Below are 13,800 nucleotides of genomic sequence, written 5' to 3'. Positions count from 1 at the left end.
CCATAACTGCAAAGCCATGCAAAACAACACAGAAGGTCGTGGGAGGTTCCGAGACACAACTGGGGATGAGGAAGGGGAGTGGACTCAGTGGGGGCGACCTGGACAAAGACACCCTGGGTTTTGGAAACAAGGGAAGGTGGGAGACCTGGCAGGACAGAGGTATAAATAGAGATGCAAACGTACACGGAACACGAAGTCCCCTCTGGATGGGGGAGGAGGGGGGTCTGGGTACCAGCAGGGCCTCTGAGAACTGGGGAGCTCCTTAGATTTCCAAAGGGATGGGAGGCTCCCAGCTTCTGCCTTCCCTCCCCACTACCCCAACCCCCTCCCCCAAGTTTCACATTTCTCGGAATTTGCAGGGCGCAGATAGGGGCTCCAGGGGTCCTCAGAGCCCCAGCTCCTGCCGGCTGGTGCGCGCAGGCACAGTCGGAGATGGGGGAGGGGGAGATGGGGGTGGTGGGGAGGGGGGGAGGGGTGCCCCGCGGGCTGAAGGCGGCTGGGGCAGCCCCCTGGCCGACCCCTGCTGCTCCTGGGGCAGGAGCCCCGCCGGCCCGCGCTCCGGGCGCTCCGGCCGCGCCGTTCACACGGAGCTCCTGCGCTTCATGAGGCCGCGGAAGGCGGACAGGCTGTGCAGGCCGGTGGACACGGAGCTGATGGCCGAGCGCTGCGCGCCGCCGCACAGGCAGCGGTGCGAGGGCGTGTCACTGTAGCGGCCGCCCCCGCCCGGCGACGAGTGGCTCTGCTCCACGCACGTGTCGGACGTGGAGAGGTCCCGCGGGATGATCATGGGGATGGAGTACTGCAGCTTCTCGCGGCTCTTGTACCAGAGGCACGAGCACATGGACTGGAAGTGCAGCACCTCGGCGTAGACGTTGCGGAAGCCGCCGCCGCCGCCCGCCGCCGCCGTGGACGAGGCGGTGTCGGTGGTGTGCACGCTGCCGCCCGCGCCGCCGCCCGCGCCCGCGCCCGCGCCCCCGCCGCCGCCCGCCTGCCCGTTGCGCGTGAGCAGCGCGCGGTGCTCGGCGTCGCGCTTCTCGTCCTCGGCGTTCATGGTCATGAAGCGCAGCACCACGAGGTTGAGGAAGGCGCCGATGACCGTGAGGCCCGTGAGGATGTACACGAAGCTGAAGGCCACGTACTGCGGCTGCGTCTGCAGCGCCTGGTCCTTCTGCAGCGCCACGTAGTCGCCGAAGCCGATGGTGGTGAGCGTGATGAAGCAGTAGTAGTAGGCCTGGAAGAAGGTCCAGTGCTCGTAGTAGGAGAAGGCGGCGGCGCCGATGCACAGCGTGCTGATGCACGAGAAGAAGCCGATGAGCACCATGTTGGCCATGGACACGTCGGCGCGCCGCATGCCCAGGCCCCGCTTGGCGCGGTGCAGCAGGAACTTCACGAAGGTGTTGATGCGCTCGCCCAGGCTCTGGAACATGACCAGCGTGAGCGGGATGCCCAGCAGCGCGTAGAACATGCAGAACACCTTGCCGCCATCCGTGCTGGGCGCCGCGTGCCCGTAGCCTGGGGAAGCAGAGGAAACCAGGTCTAGGGGCTGCGCCCGCAGAAGCGGCCCTCCTCCCCGCACTGCCTCCCCTCCCCCGACGGACGGCTGGCCTCTCCTCCCTTCTGGACGACACACAGTTATGGGCACGTGTCGTCCCCGTTTCTCGTTCGCTCTTGTGACAGCTCCGTAGGGTTGGTAGGAGGGAAGGGAGACGCTGGGAGGGGTAAGTGGCTTTCTCAAGGTCACACTGTTGGAAGCAGAGTGACCTGTGTTTGAGCTGTTTGGCTTCAAAGACCAGGCCCGTTTTCTCCACCTAGAGAAGGAGCTGACTTGTGGGGCTGCTGGGAACTCCATCCAGAGGCTGAGGGATGGTGAGGGGGGTCCTGGCAGGTCAGGTGGGAGATCTGGGTTCTAGTTTCGTGTCTATGGGCTTTGGTCCTGTTCTTTGTCCTCTCTGGACCTCGGTTTCCTTGGCTCTAAGGGGAGAAGGTTGGACTGAATGGCGTCTAACATCGTGTGATTCAGTGTGGAGGGAGGGAAACTGAGGCATGCATGGCTCCTTCATGACTTCCCTTGGAGACTTCCCTCCAGTCTCCCTGAGGCAACTGGCCACCAGTGTCAGAAGGAGAAAAAAGATGGTGCCTTCCCCCCACTCTCCAGCTAGATGAATTAGTGCTTCAGGGCCTTCATCAGCCCTCAGTCTGGGCCTCAGTTCATCCTCTATGGCTCCAAAGTAGGGTATGTCCCCGTGGGGAAGTGGTATTGCCCTTGTCAAAGCAGTAGCTCTGGGTGTCTTTCCAGGTGTTACTATCACTAGCTAGACAACCCCAACCCCTGTCTCCACCCACCTCACAGGCTCCACCAGCCCTCACAGAGCCAGGAGCCTGGCAGAGGCAAAGTTTCCTGCTGAGCCAACCATCAAGTGGTCTTAAGTCATGAGTTCTGCCTGGATACCTGGAGGGGAAAGGACCCTGGATGGGAACTCCTAGAATACCTAGGCACAAGCTCTGGCCCTGTTACTGGTGGCTGTGCGACCTTGGGCAAATTGCTCCCACTCTCTGAACATGTTTCCTCATTTGTAAAATGAGATCTACTGGTCCTGTCTCTGCTTCCTCCACCTCCTGCCTTGTCCCCCAGGGTCACCAACTACATATATACAGCTAAACACTAGCTTAAGGTGGTAGGGTGGGCACGGCTGGATCTTGTTGTGTTCCTCTTTGGTTTATGCCCAGGGGATATGCCCAAAACACATCTGACGAGGCAGCACAGGATACTGAGTGCTTTGGTGTCTGTTCTGAATTCAAATCTTTACTCTTCCATGGACCGTGTTTTTTTTAAAACCTCTCTGAGCCTTAGTTTCTATATCTGTAAAATGGGGCTAATAAGCAGTACCTGATCACAGGGCTTTGGGGGAGAAATAAGTGAGAAAATGTGTTTAATGCACTTAGCCTAGAGCCTGGTATGTATCAAGTGCTCAATAATAGCTCACTATGATGAATAATGAATGAAGTGCCAGGTTGCCCTCACATTTCCAAGAGAGCACCTGGGCTGGGGGTCAGCTTAGTTCCAGTAAAGTGGCATCTCTGTCAGCCCAAGGCCATTTGAGTCTTAAGCTCAGAGAGGTCTGGGGACAGCTGCTTGGTGTATGTGAGGCTGTGGGTTACCCTTAGAGTAAGCTCCCCTACCTCCCCTACCCCAGCATCTAGCTGGTGATTGTGTCACCCTTTGCCAGGGGCCTGGACAGCTGAGCTGGTGAGCCACCATGCCTGGCCTGTCCACATCTCAGCAGAGTGAGAACAGATTGTGCCCGCCAGCTCGGCCATGGCAGCCAGATCACAACTCACCTCGACAGCTGGGCAGGCCCTGAGCCAGAGCTGCTTCTCGCCCTGTCCTTCCCTGTCCCCCAGGCCAGCACCACCAGAGTGTGGGGGAGGGCAAGACACTGTGGATGGGGCTGGATAGGGATTGTGTCTCATGGGCCCAGCCCCAGCTTGACCACATCCTGGCTGTGTGACCTTGGGCAAATCCACCCACGTCTCTGGACCTCTCCTACCTTTCTGCTCTCTGGGGGGTTGAGCTACAGCTGCTAATCCCTGTCCTTGCCACCTGGCAGAGCTGTCTTCAGGGGTAAAGGAGAGACTAGGTGTGAAAGTACTTTGGAACCTGTGGAATCTGTGGCAGAAGCAGCAATGATGGGACCTCACAAGGGAGGGTCGGCCTGAGGGTGCCGTCCTGGAGGTGGGGCAGTGTCTGTGGGGCCAGGCAGCCATATCCCGCTGTCAGAGAGAAGGACCCCTCTGGCCACCACCAGTACCTTGCCCTGTGTTTGTTTATAGGTTGTGACTTCTCCTGGCCTACCACCCTTTAGGATGACCCAGTGCCCACCTGTCTGGCAGCCTCGCTGCCCACTGTGGGCTGCCCACAAAGCCCCCCAGCTTCGGGGGGCTCTCCCGACCTGAAGACAGCGTGCGTACCAGCAGACACGATGGCCACCTTCCCCGTGCTTCCTCACATGCCCTCTTCCCCGCCTCTGCCTGCCCGGACCCTGAGTGCCCTCATCTCTCCCTCGATTCCAGCCCAAAGTGACAGCTCCTTCCCCTGCATGCCTCCTGTGGAATGCAGTGATTTCCAAAGCAAGTGGCACTTTCAGGCTTAACCAAAGGCTCCTATTGGGCCAGAACCTCATGCCTCACTCCAGCCACTGTCCTGTCCAGGGTGGCCGCAGCCTGGACATGCCCTGGGCTCAGATACCCCCAGGGCCCACCCTCAGTTCCTACCACAGGCTGAGGCGTACGGTTTTATCTTTCAGGTACATTTTTAACTTTAATTCTCAAAAACTTCCTACGAGGTCATTACTCTGACTGTCTCCATTTGATGGAGTAATTAAGGCTGGGGAGGGCTCGTGAGTTGGCCAAGGCCGCTAGGACTTTCTGACTCATCACTCATTCCGATGCCTCAGAGCCAATTCATCACCCAGGAAGGGTGACTAGGGTGGGAAACTGGGGCCCCAGGAGGGGAGCACTCCACTTGGTGCCTCATCCTTAGGCACTGCCCAAGATGGACATGGCAGAAACAGCAACAGGAGTGCGATGCCCAGCGAATCAGATGCTTCTCCGAGTATCAGCCCGGGGTCAGCATGCCCCTGCCCCTTTGCGTGTTCTGCTGTCACCGGGTGAAAGGACAGGGAGCTGTGAGGACCTGCTGACGTGGGCTCCGTGTGGAGGAGTGCCAGCTGGGGTGGAGCCACTCCCAGGGGACCCTGGAAGATCTGGGAAGTAACTGGGAGTTTGGCAAGGCCTGTCTGCCTGCCAGCAGGCCAGCTGCCTGCCTGGTCCTTGCCCACGGCAGGCTTGGGTTTACAAGGGGCAGAAGGGCAAAAGGTGGTCCCCATCTTCTACCTCCTGTCCAGCCCTATGTCTCCTGATGAGGAGCTTCATCTGTCCTTGTGTGTCACTGGTACTCACATAGGCTGCCACCTGGGGCTGATTGTCTGAGAGCCCTTCCTCACAGTATCCAGTGAACTGACCAGTCAGAGCCCATGCCTGGGCTATAAGATGCTGGACCCTCAGAGCACTGACCCTCCCCCTCCTCTCCTGGCCACCCCGCCTGAATTCACCTTTGACTTAAAGGTTCCAAGGGCCAGAGAGGCCCTTAGCGATCATATGGCTCAGTCCTTAAATTGTACAGATGGGGAAATGGAGGCCAGAGAGGAAAAGTGACCTTCTCAAGGTCATACAGCTAGTGAATGGCAGAGCCAGGACTATAACCCAGGACACTCAGTTCTAAACTCAACGCTCTGTCCTCTGCCCTCTGGCTCGGTATGACCAACATTGACCTGTTCATCCAACCAGGGCCCAGCAGTCCCTGCGTGGGAGCAGATCAGCTAAGAGATGGTCCCGGAACCTAGCCGGAGGCATGGAATTCACCTGAGGAAGCCAGGTGTCTGGTCATAAAACTTAAGCATGTAGCTAGACTTAAATATTAATTATGAATATTTTGGGGCAGGAAAAATGAGAAGTGAGACAGGAACCCCTGGGCCTCAGTTTTTCTGTTATCCTCCCGGCATCACCAGGGAGCTGGCTGAAGCTATGCCTTCCAGGGACATGCAGAGGTTTGGGGGGTCCAGCTGTACCTCTTAGTGGACTTTCTCTCCCTGTGGCCTATTTCCTTCTAGTCAAAGCACAAGTAACCAGTCTGAGCCTTGGCAATGGCCTTGGTTGAACTGGGCTCAGATGCCTGCTCCCCACTGACCTCATATGCCTGCCAGCCTGAGTGGCTGACCTCGTACCTCTGGTATAGCTGGCCACAAAGCCAGAACGCTGGCCACAGCCTTGGGTGGAGGAAAGAGCATGGGGCTGGGAGGCAGGCGATCTGGGGGTCTGAACTGACCCCGACCATAACTAGCTTTGTGCCTTGGGCAGGCCCTTTTCCTTCTCTGGGCCTCAATTTTCCTCATCTGTGACATGGGAGGATAGGGCAAGATAAAAGTTTCCCACCTTTTTTCCTTGCTTTGGGTCCCTTTTATTATTTTTTTCAGTTCACTCACATAGAATGTAAATTTCGAAAGATTTTATTTTTGAAGTACAATGTGTTGATCAGTGCAGTGTAGCTATTGCATAGAACAGGCACCGAATAAATAATTGTGACAGAAATAATGAATTATTTCCCCATCAAAATGAATTCAGAACACATCTGCCAACCAAAACTTCTGATTAGTATGGGATAGCTGATTTTATGAGACTGAATTAAGTTATTGTTATGTTTTTGAAATACTGAAAATAGGTATTTCTGTTTTTCACAGGGGATCTCTGCAGTTTAGTGGCATAGATGAGAGCACAGCCTTTGGAGTCAAACAGCTTTCAACTTTGGCTAAGTTAATTCATCTAAGTGCCTCGTTTTCCTCGCCTGTAAAATGGGAATAGTGATGTACTTAACTCTTAGAATTGCTGTGGGGATTTGATGAGCTAGTAGACTTAAAATGCTTAAGACCTCGGGGCCCCACCTGGCATGGCTCAGCGGTTGAGCATCGACCCATGATCCAGCAGATCAGGGTTCAATTCCCAGGAGGGGTACATGCCCCAGTTGCCTGCTCTGTCCCTAGTGAGGGGTGTGCAGGAGGCGGCCAATCAATGACTCTTGTGTCATTGGTGTTTCTATCTCCCTCTCCCTTCCTCTCTCTGAAATCAATAAAGATTTATTAAAAAAAAACCCACTTAGGACCTTGGGATCAATAAATATGAATCATTAGCACAAACATTTTGGGGAACATCAAGATTAGATGGTCTTTAAAGTTCCTTTCAGCATCAACACTCTATGATCAGTACTCCCCAAAGTTAATTTCCTGGAATACCAGGTCCACAGACTGTTAATAACTGTTGGATGAGAAGAGTTGCTTGGTTAAATTAAATTGGAGGAAGGCTGAATTTAGGATTTGTTGTCATTTCACCTGTATTGGCTTCATCAGAGCCATATATGTGTTAACATGTGAGGTCATCAAAGCTGGGAGAAAATGCTAAGTTTCCCCACTTACTTGACCTCCCAATACTTTCCTCACAGTGCACGTTGCTGGACAAGTGTTCCTTGGAGCACAGTGTGGGAAACTCTCTTCTGTAGCATCAAGAATTCTCAGGTCTTCCTTCCAGGACTGAGATTCTCTGATGTCCCTTCCCTGGTTGGCTCAGCCCTTCTATAGATTAGAAACAAACAGCCCTTGGCAATGCCTGGCTGGATCTGTTTCCTGGTTCCCTGCAGACCTAGTTATCTAATGTAAATATGAGCACTGGCTGGGATAATGTTTGCCCTGAGGGAAGATGGATGAGTGACCTGAGGCCTGAAGTGCCCAAAGGCTGTGAACTCCGGGCCATGCTGGGCTGTGAACTCCTTCCCCAGCTGGACATGGGGAAGGGGCCTGGGGGGACAGCTGGAGAGGATTGGGGGCTCAAGGGAGACAGAACCAGCTCCAGGGGACTGGCTGTAAGACACAGCTGCCTCAGAGAGGGGATGGGCTCTCCTGCTGGGCCTGAGCCCGAGTGGCACCTGGGAGAGACCCACCAAGGACCCTTCCTGCTCAGGGGCCTGGGGTGCAGACAGAGCCAGGGGAGCCGACAGCAGTGTGGAGCCAGGAAGTGGGACCAGAGGCTCAAAGGGGCCTAATGGGTGTGTTGAAGGAGATGAAGCAGAAGGCAGCTGGTGGCAGTGCCCAGGCCCTCAGGAGGGATGGAGGAGGCTGTCCTGCTGGGTGGAATTAGGGAGAAGTGTGGGCCTTCTCCATTCTTCAGGATCTAGCCCAGACAGCACCTTTCTCAAGAACCTTTCGGGATCCTTTCCAGAGCTGGAGGGGCCTCTGAGCTTCGCTCAAATGCCTGCTACTTGTGCACTCCAGTTTGCAGAGTTCTGCAGGGCTCTGAGTTCCTAGAGGGCCAGCAAGTCCCCTCAAGGTCCTGCACAGGCCTGGTGGGAGCAGCTGCTTACCAGACAGCCCTGAAGTCTGGGATGTGGATGGGAGAAACCTTCCCTAGACACCCAGCAGGGGGAGGGGAGGCAGCCTTGGCAGAAGGCCTTTAGTGACTCATATCTCCTGCCCTCCCTGTGGCCCCCAGGCCCCTGCAAAAGGAGGTTAGCTTCGGTGCCCCAGTAGGAATCTCCCCTGTCCAGGGCCTGGCTAAAGCTTGTGGTAGGCCTGGGAAACCACCAGGGCCTCATGGACCTGGGTTGGGGGGAGGGACCAGTGTGAGGAGCTGGGTCTGGAGTTTTTCCCCTCCAGGCCAGAGCTCCTTGGAAGGACAGCTCTAAGCATAGCACCCTCCCTCCACCCTGCCCCTTTCTAAGGCCCCTCTTCCCATCTTCCAAGCTACTCTTTAAGCTCTTCTCCCCACTCCCCACCAGCAGGGTCTCTCCCTACCCTGCTTTCCTCCCAGACTTTCCTGTGTAGGCCCACTGCTCTCCCTTCTCTCTCTCTACCGTCCACAGGTACCCCTATTACTCTAATTCAGGGTCCTAGGTGTAGAACAGCCTTCATCACTCCCATCCCCCACACTCCCCTGGCCCACAGGATTAGGGGGAGCCGAGGGGGAGGGTGCTGGTGTCATGGAAAATCCCTGCAGCAGCCAAGGTCAGTGTTTGCAGACACAGCCTGGCCTGGAGCCAGGCCTGCCTCCCTGGCCAGCTCCCTCCGGCCTATCCCAGAGGCTGACTTTGCACAGGGGCCCTCAGAGGCACCCTGGGCCTGCTCTGGGTGCCTGGAGTCAGGGGCTGCAGGGGCAATCAGCTCTGAAGTGTGGGAGACTAGGAAGTCCAACTCACTCATTCTATAGATAGGTAAACTGAGGCCCAGAAGGGGGCAGGGACCAGCCCTAGGTCAAGGTGAGTCAGTGACAGAGCCAGGACTGGAATTCAGGGCCCTCTGTCCTAGCTCAGGCCTCCTTGCAGAGGGGGGCATCCTAAAGTCTGTTCTTGTAGGCCAAGGAACAGTGAAGGGTTCCAGTAAATCAAGGGCTAGCTTCAAGTTGGGCTAGACTTGAGGCTGGTGGTGGGGCCAGAGTAAGTCAGTAGACCCAGATGATCAAGCCACGGCCCTTCACCTCAAAACACTTTCTGTCTGAAAGTGAATCAGATGAAATATCTCAGTGGAAGCACTTTGAAAATGTCAATGCCCTGAACAAAGAAGAGGTTATTATGACACAAATTATGTAAATGCATGCCAATGGTGGGAAATGTTTAAGGAAGAATTTAAGATGGGCTGAAGGAGGGCAATAGGTGAACTTCTGTTGGGGTATCAAGAAGGGCTACATGGAGGAGGCGGTCTTTACCCTGAGTTCTGAAAGATGGATGGGAAAAGCAGGGTTCTGATAGAGGAGAGCTGCTGAAGCAGACACAATGCTAGGAAGACACGTGTTATGTTAGGGACAGAGAAAATAGACCTGTCTGAGGCTGGTGAGCATTCTCACAAATGGGTAGGGGGACCGACACACTCTCTCAGGCAGGCAGCTTCGTGATGTGCATCAAGAACCGTAGAAATGTGTCTACGCGCTGAACCTGCAATGCCACTTCTAGGAATCTCTGCTGGGAAAATAACCAGAGATCGGAACAAAGATTTATGAGCAAGGATGTTTATAGCAGCATTTTCATTGTGAAAAATTGTAAACAGTCCTAATGTTCACAGTTAGGGTTTGGCTAAACATATTAAGGTATATTTATGTGTTGGAATATTGTGCAGCCATGAAAGTGCTTCTTGGGAAGTCTCTTAATTACATAGAAAACCACCATAGAATGTTAAATAACAATGGTAGGATATAACTCTTTATGTATAATGGAATCCCACACTGAATATACAAATATAAAAAAAGTATCTATACACACACACACATACACACACTCAGAAAGAGAAGCTGGAAGGAAATATACTAAAAAGCTCATGGAGTTTATCTTTGAAGTATGGGCTCAGGATTAATTTTTTTTAAAAATATGTTTTTATTGATTCCAGAAAGAGAGGAAGGGAGAGGGAGAGAGAGAGAGAAACATCAATGAGAGGGAAACATCCTACACACCCCCTACTGGGGACCTAGCCCCCAACCTGGGCATGTGCTCCTACCAAGAATTGAACCGGTGACTTCTCGGTGCATGGGTTGGTGCTCAACCAACTGAGCCACACTGGCCAGGGCTCATAATTAATTTTAATTTTCTTTTATATATTTTATATTTCCTACAAAAATCTATTACTTTTATAAGTATAAAGTAATGAGTATTATAAACCTAACAACAACAGAAATTCTGGTTTTCTTGGAACAGAATGTTTACTAGAGTAGTGAAGGGTTGGTAAGGTGGGCAAGGGCTAAAATGTGAAGCGCTTTGAAGAGTAGGTGCAGGAACTCAAACTTTGACTTAGTCTCTGATGGCTCCTGAATAGGGGATGGACATGTCAAAGAAGTATTGAGATGAATTTTCCTGGTGCCCCTGTGTGGGGCTGGGCAGTGGGAGATGGGGAGCAGGAGGATTCATTAGGAGGCTCTGCATGGTCCACTGTCAAGTGTCAGCAGAGCACTAAAGACAGGAGGGGAGAAGGGAGAAGGTGAGGGAGGAGGGGGAGGGAAAGAGTAGCCACACAAGGTGTGAGATGCTCTTGCATTTGTGAGTTTAAACTACAATCTCCCTGAGGGCAGGGATTTTTGTCTCTTTTATTACCACTCTATTCCTCACACCTAGAAGAGTGCCTGGCACATAGCTAGCATTTAAAAATCTATGTTGAATGAGTGAATTAGGGAGGGGAGGCATCAAAGATGAGCCTGAGGATTGAAAGGGGTGGAGATAGGGAAGGTGGACAGAGCATGAGGCCCAGAGTGGGCAGTGTCAGAGCACAGGGCAGCAACCCAGGTGTCCTGGGCAGGGCACCGACCTGGGGCCTCTGGGGTCTGTTCCAGGCCAGCCACTGTGCCAGATGGCTATGGCCTAGGCCCATTGTCTGTCTGCATCCTTGTGACCAGCTGGACAGGACATGTGTGAGCTCAGAACTTCTAACAGATTGGATCTGGTGGGGTTTTAATTACATGAATCCACCAGGGACAGCCTGGCATTGAGAGAGGAATTCTACAGTACGATTTAAAGTGGACTTGGCCATCTGCTGAGATGCTGGTCCTCCTCTGGGCGCTTCTTGAAAGGCTGTGTCTGTAACTCTGGCATCTGGCTGGCCCCAGTCCTACACTTACACTCTGGCTTTTCCTGTTTTGTCCATAGAGGAGAAAAAGGTGCCTGTTGGCATCTCCTTCTCAGCTTCCCTTAAAAGGGGCTGACCTGTTCCCAACAAGAAGCCCTGTTGGGTCATGGGGCAACCGTGGCCACCCCAGTGGTTCCCTCTTGGCTGTACCATGTGTCCTGGAGCTGAGCCTGCCCAGAGGCTGGCTGCCTAAAATGTCACCTTTTGGGCAGTGTTACAGGGGTGGGATGGGGTCCAGAGGGGCAAGGGCGCACAGAGTTAAAGAGCATCCAACCAGGAATTGGAGGCTTGGCCCCCATCCCAGCTTTGCCCCATCTTGCTGTAGTACAGGAATTGGTGAATTTTTTCTGTAAAGGACCAGATGTAAATATCTTGGGTTTCACAGTCCCTATGGTCTGTTGTAACTACTCACCTCTGCTATTGTATCAAGAAAGCAGCCATAGACAATATATAAATGAATGGGCTTGGCTGTGCTCCAATAAAATTAGTTATAAAAACAGGTGGTGGGCCAAATTTAGCCCATGGGCCCTAGTTTGCTGAACCTGCTGCAGGGCCTTTGTTGAGGCATGTCAGCTCCCCGAGCCTCAGTTTTCTTACCTATCAAATGGGAAGTTAGATTAGAAGGTTATTTCCATTTAATAAATTGCTAGCTCCCCATTTCACATACCATGCACAGGCCCAGAGAAAAGGGGTGAGTTTTGAGCAGGGTCTGGAGCCCAGACCTGTGTGTGTGATTGGTATCTACAGCTCTTTGGAGGGCCACAGCTGCATTTCCACATTTCTGAACACTATTCATGTTTTGTTCTTTCTCCCTACTCCTGATGGACTTCTATTCCTTCATCAAAGCCCATCTCAAAAGTCATCCCCCCTGTGAAGCCTTCCTTGATCCCAGCCACCTAAACAAATCAGTGCTCCTGGAGCTCTTGGTTTACCACTCACAATGCTTCAAACATTCATCCATCCAAACAGCAGGCATTTTTGTGTCCTTAATAGGTGCAGTGCTCTAAGTTCTGGAAGAATAACTCCTGTTTCACTTCTGAAGGGCTTTGTCATTTACAAGCAATTTCTATCCATTCTACTGTTTGAGCTCATACAGCAATCCTGTAGAAGAGGTGTTATTGTTATTATTCCTATTTTACAGATGCGGCAACTGAAGCTCAGAGACAGAAAGTGTTTTATCTCAGGCCATAATGCTAGAACCAAACCTGAATTCAAAAGCAGTTCTCTTTCCACTGTAGTTGGCTGCCCCAGGACTCTTCCGCAGGGATGGAAGTCAGGGGACCTGGGATCTGGTTCTAGCTATGCCAGTGTGTGATCACAGGCAAGGCCCTGTCCTTCTCTGGGAAATGAAGAAGCCGGAGGAGATATTCTTGGGGCCCTGAAGTTCTAAGGTTCTGGGCATTCAGAGTGTCCATGTTCCCTCATCCACAAACAGTGGAGAAAGCAGAAGTCTCAGTAGGACTGTTTGGTCCCCAAAGCAATGGCACTGAGCCTTTGGGTACACATTAGGCCCACAGCTGCTGGGGCCCATGTGTCTCTGCAGAGCTGTCTCAGTTGGCATTGAGCAGATGCTGTGGACGGAGTGAGAACTTGTGGCTGTCCTGGGAGGGGAGGGTGGAGCTGGGCTGGCGCGATCAGCTCTGCTCTGAGTAACATGCCCCAGCTGAAGCAGAGGGGCAGTCAGAGTCAGTTCTTCAGAGACGTAACATCGTGTCTCTTCCACACCACTCCTGTACCGCCTCCCAGCACATGAAGCCACATGGAGTCAGGAGGAGATGGCTGCGTGGCCTTGCCTTGGCCTCCCAGGACCAAGACAGGCCAGAGCCCTCAAGAGGTCTTGTTGGTCCTCAGGTTCTCCCTACTGACTGCTGAGCCCTGAGGGGCCCTGACCCCACCTCCATCGAGCCCTGGAGACCAGTCTCCTGGCTTTGAGTCTTTGCTTCTATTTGCTTTAGCTGCTTCTTCCCCCCCCGCCCCCCCCGTCTCCCTCTGGACTCAGAGGACAGAGATGGTGTCTTGTACCTTTCAGTAGCTTGGTGCCTGGCCCACAGTAGCTGGTAGTATTGGTGGTGGTGGTAAGGAGTACCAATAGTCGCAGTATTAATAGCAGTAAATAATAAAGCCAAGTTTATTGAGCATCTGTGTGCCAGGCGCTTCCTAAGTGCTTTAGTCACAATATTTTATTTACTACTCACAAAAAGTTTCTGAGCTAGGTATTCTTTCCATTTTACAGACGAGAAAGCTGAGGCACAGAAACTTTCTGTAACCCATTCAAGTACACTCAGCTAGTGAGAGGCTGAGTCAGGACACCAGCTCGGGTCTGTCGCCTTGTGCAGCCTAACTGATGTTAGTTGATTAAATGCTGGTGCCCTGGTTTTCCAGCTGAGACTGAGCCAAGTGGCTGAGTAACGTGGACAAGGCCACACAGGTATGTGGCAGAGCCAGGCCTTCCTAGGCCAAGTCCTGCTCTTTCTTCCACTTTTCAGTGGCCTCCAGGGTCTCATGGACCGAGGGATTGGGGTCCATGGCCCATCTGAGTGGGACCTTCATGAATTGCTCTTAGGGTTGCTCTGGGAAAGTTGTGGCGTGGAGAGGC

General features: G+C 53.3%; 1 protein-coding gene across 1 annotated transcript in view; it reads right to left on the bottom strand.

The window, feature by feature from the left end:
- Positions 1-580: 580 nt before the first annotated feature.
- KCNK3 (potassium two pore domain channel subfamily K member 3) overlaps positions 581-13,800 on the bottom strand; it is a 35,470-nt gene continuing 22,250 nt past the window's right edge. Inside the window, exon 2 of the mRNA XM_087823823.1 lies at positions 581-1,512. Within this exon, the coding sequence (XP_087679949.1) occupies positions 581-1,512 (932 nt within the window). The remainder of the gene's footprint in view (positions 1,513-13,800) is intronic.

The sequence above is a fragment of the Miniopterus natalensis genome, chromosome 13 (genome assembly GCF_054644295.1).
Source record: "Miniopterus natalensis isolate mMinNat1 chromosome 13, mMinNat1.hap1, whole genome shotgun sequence".
In the NCBI taxonomy this organism is placed as follows: domain Eukaryota; kingdom Metazoa; phylum Chordata; class Mammalia; order Chiroptera; family Miniopteridae; genus Miniopterus; species Miniopterus natalensis.
This window is presented reverse-complemented; position numbering and strand designations above follow the sequence as displayed.